Source organism: Halichoerus grypus, chromosome 6, assembly GCF_964656455.1.
Source record: "Halichoerus grypus chromosome 6, mHalGry1.hap1.1, whole genome shotgun sequence".
Taxonomy (NCBI): domain Eukaryota; kingdom Metazoa; phylum Chordata; class Mammalia; order Carnivora; family Phocidae; genus Halichoerus; species Halichoerus grypus.
Window position 1 is genome coordinate 174,490,125 of NC_135717.1, and position 7,796 is coordinate 174,497,920.

At 55.2% G+C, this 7,796-nt stretch overlaps 1 protein-coding gene across 2 annotated transcripts in view; it reads right to left on the reverse strand.

Moving 5' to 3' along the window:
• Positions 1–7,728, reverse strand: part of PHF21B (PHD finger protein 21B) — an 88,796-nt gene extending 81,068 nt beyond the window's left edge. The window contains exons 1-2 of one of the 2 annotated variants that reach the window (XM_078076726.1): positions 7,577–7,728; positions 6,603–6,668 (exon numbers count right to left, since the gene is read on the reverse strand). In XM_078076726.1, the coding sequence (XP_077932852.1) occupies positions 6,603–6,668; positions 7,577–7,630 (120 nt within the window). In that variant the 5' untranslated portion in view covers positions 7,631–7,728. Of the gene's footprint in view, positions 1–6,602; positions 6,669–6,852; positions 6,943–7,576 lie in introns of those variants that run through there. The other variant, XM_078076727.1, reaches the window with a different exon arrangement.
• Positions 7,729–7,796: the final 68 nt, after the last annotated feature.

Here is a 7,796-nt window from a genome sequence, read left to right on the forward strand (position 1 = left end):
TGGCATGCTTGGTGCCTGCACTGCGCGTGTTTATCTGTGTTACAGGTGTTTGTGTGTGCACAGAACATGCCCTGCTCTCATCCCCAAGCAAGGACGGGGTGGAAAGAAGGGGGCTTGTGTTTTCGCACCTTCAGATTCGTACTCTGAACCTTTTTCCGAGCAAGCATGTGTTGCTTTTACAATCAAAACTTTTTTTGAAAGCAGAATTCCTCTTTATCTCCTCATTGTTAAGAGAAATAATAAAAAGAACATTGATCACCGTCTTCCTTAGTTAAGATTTTACTTCAGGAGAATGGTAATTATTTTCTTAGTTCAAAAACAAATCCTCTCATTTTCAGTACGTAATCCTGAAAAGTTATTAACTGACTTATATTATGTATGTATTACACGCACTTCATATATATATTTATTGGTACATATTGACACATTTGTTACTTATTTCATTTATCATATACTTTATAGTCAAAATAAAAGCAATAATACAGACATAACTGATAAATACGTGTATATGTATATGTACATACACACACCTATATTTTTTTAAACCAACTGACCAGAGTTGCTAACTAGGTTTCTAGAAGCTCCACCCCTCAGCTCTAAGCTCTGGTGAAGGTAGGAGGAAGAGGATCACCAAGTGGTGCCCCTGTCCTCGCAGCCTGTTAGTTCTGGTCACCCAGGGCTATGGGGCCAGCAGCCTCCCAGCCTCCTCCCCCACGTCATGCACAGGTCCCATCGTCCATACGAGAGCCTCCCTATGCAGGGGACAAACATCTAAAGAGCTCATATGGCCTGGCTGGGCCAAGCAGGGAGGGAGTTCAGGGCTCCTTTTCTCTCCTCCCTTCCCACCTGCTCCCAGCACCATTCCTGCCCCTTCTTGATCTGTGAGCACTTTCCAAGCCTACGGTGTAAAATCCAGGCCTTCCATCCAGGCGAGTGATGCCTTCCTTGCTCTGGCCCCAGCTCGCCTTCTCTGATGTCCCTCTTCTGCTCTCTCCCATGGTCTTACTGCCAGAAAGCTCACAGCACCTGCGGGTTTCTTCAGGCCATTGTCCCTTAGCGGGCTTGGCCACCAGTTTCTCCCGTCCACAACCCCAGGTGTCCTCGAGGACCCCTCCCCCAACCCCCTCCAGGAAGCTATCCTCAGTCTCCAGGCCAGGGACAACGCTGGTGTTCCCACAGTGTGATTTTCCCAGCACTTTTCTGGAAACATGGTTATCTATGCCTTACTCTTTGGTGAGGTTTCCAAGGGCAGGGAATTGTGGGTCTTACTCATTTCTATGTCTGCTCATTTCGAACATATGAGAACCTGCCATTTATCGCGTGACTACTATAGGCTAGGGATTTGGCGAGGACCATTTGGTAAATCACTGCTAATCCTCATGCCCATCTTGTGACAAGGTCATCCACTCGCTCAACAAATGTGCATTCAGTCCCTACAAAGCACTGCCTTGAGAATATAGGGGCAGAGGTAAAGCAGATGGAGCCACCGCCCTTCACGGAGCTTACAGTCTAGCACAAAGCAGACAGGAAAAGATCCCAGAGAGACAATAGCCAGCACTCTCTAGAGGCAAGGAAATGCTCAAGGTGCCAGAGAAGCTGCTGGAAGCAACCATAGAGACAGCACTGCCATGTGCAGGAGGGAGATGGAGAGTGCCCTGAGCGGAGACCAAGCAGAACCGAGCAGAGTGCCCTGAAGTGGAGACCAAGCAGGGCAAGCAGAACATACCAGAAGGGGCAAGAGGAGATCCAGTACGTTATTCGTGTGGCCAAGAGAAGGAAACAACCCAAATGCCCATCAGCTGGTGAACAGCCAAGCAAACTGTGGTCTACCTGTACGATGGAATATTATTCAGACACAAAAAGGAATGAAGGGCCACCACCTGCCACCACTGGGATGAGCCTTGAAAACATTATGCTCAGTGAAAGAAGCTGGTCATAAACAGCACATCGTGTGATTCCATTCACAGGAAAGCCAAAATAGGCAACTCTCTAGAGACAGAAGGCAGATCAGTGGTTGCTTAGGGCTGGGCGGGGGTGGGCAGCGAGGGAGAGCTGGGGGGTTTCTTTCTGAGGGATGAAAATGTTCTAAAATTGATGGTGGTGACAGTTGCAAATCTCTGTGAATAGACACAAAAAACCCACTTAATTGTGCATTTTAAACGGATGAGTGATAGGATAGGTGAACTGTACTTCAATAAAGCTGTTCTGGGTTTTGTTGGTGGTGGGGTTTTTTTGTTTGTTTGTTTGTTTGTTTTTACAGGGGATGCAGTGAGGAGGCTACTGCAATCTTCCAACTAAGAGGTGATGGAGGAGGGGCCAGAGTGGTGAGGGGGGTGGGGAGAGGAAGAGGGACTCCAGGAACAGGGTTCAGGTGAGTGTGGGAGGGACATGGGCTGCTGGGGGGTAAGGGTGGTGGTGGGCCAAGCCAGGGCTGGGGGTTGCTGTCCTAGTCCATACTCTTCCCTGCAGGGGATGGAACATGGAACTTTGGGACACTTTTCTCTTTAGCACATAATGATGCTATCAGAAGCATGACAACTTCCACTCAGAGTCAGGAAGATGAAAATTTACCCTCCTGGATAGGGACAGACTTGAAGGAAAGCTTGGAAAATGGCATGTCCTTTTACCAAAGGACTGCAAACAATCGGGAGCTTTCGGAATAAAACCCAGCCTGCAATTTCGTTCGGTGGATACTTCCAAGGCAAAGTCCGTCTGGTGTCCACCACGGCTAGTGAATCACAGTGAAGACATGATTCAGCGCCCGGGTGCATGCCACATACATAATACCTTTCAAGAAGACATATTTTTATGGCTGCACTTAAGGACAGCCCCTCGGAATCCAGAGTCCATCAAATCGATGGATCGAGCAGCACAAAAGGCCCCAAGTTCACCTCCGGGGGGGGGTCCTCTCTCACAAGGCCACACCAGCCCAGGCTGCAGTTAACACACAAGGCTCTTCTCCCTCTGTGGTGAAGCTGAACTTCATCAAGTTCAGGTCTGGAAATGCCCACTACATGTGACACCTAAATGTCGTGCTGAGAACTCCAAAGAGGGAAGGAAAACAAACAAACAAACAAACAAACAAAAAAACACAGTATTTATGATGGGTCTGTTATTTACACGGAAGCGCTTGTTGCTTGACAATTTAGATAAAAATGTTACTGCCTCTCTGCATGTGCTGCAAATTCATGGCGTAAAACCATTGGAGCAACTAATGGAGTCTTCACACATCATATGTCGTTAAAGACGAGGGGTCCGTCCTCCACTGGAATTCAAAACCTGGCAGCCAGGCGCGGCGGCCACACCTGAGAATGCAGCCTGGCCAAAACTCAGCTCTGACCAACTCCCCACACCTCCTTTCTTTTCTTTTTTTTTAAAGGAAAAAATATGAACTCTGTTTTCAAACAGCGAGGTCCTATGGAAGCTGGTTTCCTGTTTATCCCCTAGTCCACCAATGGTGGGAGACACACTGGAGAGTTACACAGGATTTGTATCTCTCTACTTCTGACCGGCAACCAACCTATTTACTTCTGTGAGTCCTTGATAAACATCTTTAAACACTTGTCCATGTTTCTAGAAATCACTGAAAAAATTCCAGTGTCAAGGGTGTGAATGGGAAATTGATGGCTGGGCACCAAAAGATATTACTCAGCTGCTATTGTATTTCTAACAGATGCGGATAATGGGGTCATCCGTTCGCTTTACTATCTAGTTCATCATCCACGTATGCACTTTTAATTGAAACTTAACCTTTACATCCCACATTCCAGGCAGGAGCAGCACAAAAACACATCTCCGGAAGTGTAAATGGTATGAATTTCTTCCCGAGCAAATCTATAAATGAGCACTACCTTTAATTTTATGTTGAGTCAAAAACAAACTCTAAAATACTGGCCTTTTCATACCTGCTCCCACATCTCTGCTACTCCAGGGCAGGCTCCGAGGTGACCAAGCAGAGCCCCCGCTGCTCCTCTTCCAGACCCTGGGTGCAGCCCGGTATCACCTCCAAAGAGCCTGTTCATGGACCTTTCCCCAGCCGAGCTGCCAATCACCACCAAACTCTCCCAAGGAGGGAGAGACGAGTAAATGTTAAGTCTACCCAACTCATTTCATAGGTGACCTCTGAAAGATTTCACCGCGGAGCTCGGGAGAGACAAGGCAGCTTTATTAGCATGCTGCACCACGGCCTCGGCCCCCTCCCCTCCCTCTTTTATGAGCCCTTGTTATATAAAATGCCACAAAGGGAAAAGGAAAAACAACAGACAGTTCCAAACACAAGTTCCGATGGCCAGGCCCAAGGCTGGCTGCTTACCATATGTTATATTTAGTCATTTAAAAGAGAAACATTTTTAAAAGGCCAGAGAACAAAAGTTTTCCTTGTTTCCTTTCTTTCTGAACACACACTCAACACACACAAAAAGATGGAGGTACATTCCATTCGCAAGCATCTCTCCTTCCCCGAGTTCAAATTTAAAGGCAAAGACAGCCTGGAGTAGGAAAGCTCCTTCCCCGAAGCTGCACTGGAGCCTCCAAACACAATTTCAAATGTTTCTCTCAGCCTCATCGAAATTCCGGCATGACAGATAATAAATAGCTACTCATTTACTATCATCATAAAATTTTAAACAGCCTTGAAACAGTTGCTACAACACAGAAGAAATGATCAAACCCAAGCCCTGAAAAGCCACTCCAAATAGTAAAACTATTGCCATGTAGAAGCACACATAAAGACATTGTTGCAATAAATGCTGTGGATTACTGGATTCTCTCCCTCTCCCTCCCTCCCTCTCTCTCTTAAATCTTCCACTCAGAGCATAAGAGTCAACAACTTGTCGTTCTACCCAGTGAAAAAGGGCTTAGCATCCCTCGCTATCACACTGTACGGGATTTGGTGATGCGGTTTTTTTTCTAAAAAAAAAAATAATAATAATAAAGTATCTGATTTGATTCTACACAGCGATTAAACATCTTTGTGCTCAGCGAAGGGTCTTCCAACCCCTCCCCCTCCAAAAATGGCATCAAAGCAATCAAAATGGTAATGCCGGGCCTGGGTCCCCTCCCCCCGCGAACTCCCCGACTTCGCCGGGGCCGCGCGCCGGACCCCCCTCCGGCGGGAATGGAAGCTTCCACGCCTGGACGGGGGCGCGGGCCGGGCGGGCGGGCGCGCGCGGCCGGGGGGGGGTGCCGCGGCACCGACAGAAAGGGGTTAATGCATTCGTCCCAACCCTCCCGTCCAGCCGGGCGCCCCCGACCAGGCGCGGACCCGCGGGGACAGCCATCTTTCTTTCCGCAGTCCCCGGCCCCCTCCTCTTCCGCACGCCCCCTCCCACCACTTTTCAACTTTAAAGACTCGAAATTTACACCCGGCCTCCGAGTTCTCCCGCTCCGCGGTCGCCGCCACCCCCGCCGATCTCGTCCCTGTCTCTCCCTCCACCGAAAACCCCTCCGGGGAGGGGGCATCGGATCCGCGGCCAGGAGTTGGGGGAGGACGGCGGGGGCCACCGCGGCGGCCGCGGCGGGGGCGGGGGCGGGGGCGGCGCTGTCCAAGTTTGGTGCTGGCGGCGGCGGCCGGCATTCCGAAGGAAGCGCGATCGATGGCCAGGGGGCGCGGCGGGGCGGGGGCGGGCCCGCGGAGGGGAGGGGCCGCGGGGAGGGGCGCCGGCGCCCCCGCCCCCGCCAGCCTCGGAGCCCCGGGAGCGCCATTGGCTGCGCCGCTCAAAGTTCTCGGCTCCGGGCGGCGCGGGGAAGGGGCGGGAGCGCGTGTGCGGGGAGCGGGGCGCGCAGGGGGAGGAGCGGAGGGGGAGGGGCGCGAGCGGCGGGGAGGGAGGGGGAGGGGGCGGGGGCGCGCGGCCGGCCGCGCTCTGGCGGCGGCATCTGTTCGTGGTGCTGAAACCCCGAGCGCTGAGCTCAGCGTAACTAAGTCACAATGGACAACTTTTCCTCCCCGGAGGGGCCGGGAGGGGGGGTCGGCGGCCGTGCCCCCCACCGCGAGGCGCTCGTCGGGTGTCCCAATCCACGCCTGCAGGCCAGAGACCAAAGTTGGGGCAGAACTGGGGGGTCCTGGGGGCGCCTTTCTTTTGTTCCCCGGGAGCTGGCGTCAGGTTCCGAGAATAAAAAGTGATGCTGGAGAAGTGGAGGGGAGGGGGGAGCCCAGAGGAACGATTCTTTAAATCAGATTTGCAATGGAATCCAGAAATCGCTTCCAAGGAGTTTGGTGTCCAGGCCCGAAATACCGCCCCCCGCCACCCCTACCCTCACACCGGCGTGAAGTGGGGGACACCGAGCCGGGAGAAATTGCCACATTCCAAAAACATGTCCACCAACTCAAAATGGACGCCGGGCTGCTCGCCGCCTTTTGAGTGCAGCTTCTCTCTTTCGGCCACTGCGGGAGCCTTGCTCTCCCCCCTCGGCCTCCAAGAACCCGGCTCTTTCTTTCCAGAAAAAGGGGGGGCGGGTAACTTTGAGGGCTGCAGACAGACTCCTTTGGGAGTCTGAGCGTGCGGCGCCGAGGCCGGCACTTTTTAGGGTGCTGCCAAAGTGCCGGGCGACCCCTCCTCCCCACCGCGGGCGGAGTTGGGGGGCGCAGGCTCCAGCTCGCTTACTTGTTTGTCGTTGAGCGCGGCGATCCGCGGCTGCCTTTCGTGGAGCTGCTTCTTGAGGTCGCCGTTCTGCGGAAACACGGAGGAGCGGGCTCAGGCCGGCCGCCCCGGGGGGTCGAGTGCGCCCGGGGCCCCGCGGGCCGCAGCCCCCCACCCGGCAGCTCGCGGGCCGGGCTGTCCGCAGCGCGCCCCAAGTTCCCGGGCTGCGTCCCGCACGCGCGGCGGCCGGGCAGTGCCGCGCGGGGCCGCTTACCTGTGGCTGCCGCCTCATCGGGGCAGCTCGCGGGGCGGGGCGGGGGCCGCGGCCACCCGGCGGCGCGCCCCGAGCCGTGCAAGTTTGCAGGCAGGGGTGCGTGTGCGAGTGAGTGTGAGTGTGACTGTGTGCCGGGGGAGGGGGGAGGAACAAAGAGCCAAGTAAACACGGCGAGTCCGTGTCGAGCAAAGCTCATAAATATTCAAGTCGCGTCCTAATCTCCCCAACACACACACGCGCACGCCGCAATTCCGCTCGGGCTCCGGCCGCCACGCCGCTGCCAGCCCGAGCAACAATCGCCAAAACTACTTTTGCAAACTGTGCGGGGTTGCACGGGGGTGGGGGCCGGGTGGGGGGTCGGTCCACACTCTCACACAAACACCCCGGGGCAGGCTCACGAATGGGCCCCCTCCTGGCACCCTCAGTCCTGCAGACCCTGCGTGGAGAAAGAGAAGATGCGGGGCTCAGGTCCCGCGGGCTCCGGACCCCACACCCCCAAACTGTGCAGGACTGCAAGAGAGGAGGGAGGAGGAGGAGCCCGGGGGGCGGGGGTCCGGGCACGTAAAAACTCCCCCCAGCCCCGGGGCAGGCTCGAGGAGGAGCCCTTTCCGGGCACCTTCAGCCGTGCAGACCCTGCGACGACGAGGAAGAGGACGCCGGGCTCGGGTCCCTGAAGCCCCCCCCCAGCCCCCCCACTCCTGGCCCGGGGCCCCGGGTCGCCTACCTGGTGGCGCGCGAGTTCCACGGCGAGCGCCTCGGGCCGGCTCTGCAGCTCCATCCCGGCAACTTGGGCAGCACTTTGCGCTCACTTTGGCCCCGGCTCCCGGGAAGTTGCGCGACTCCACGGGGGCGGGAGCGGGCGGGGCGGACCGGGCCTCCGGGGAGGGAGGGGGCACAGGAGCCCCCTCCCCCAAGGCCGAACGGGAGGGAGGGAGGGGGGTCTG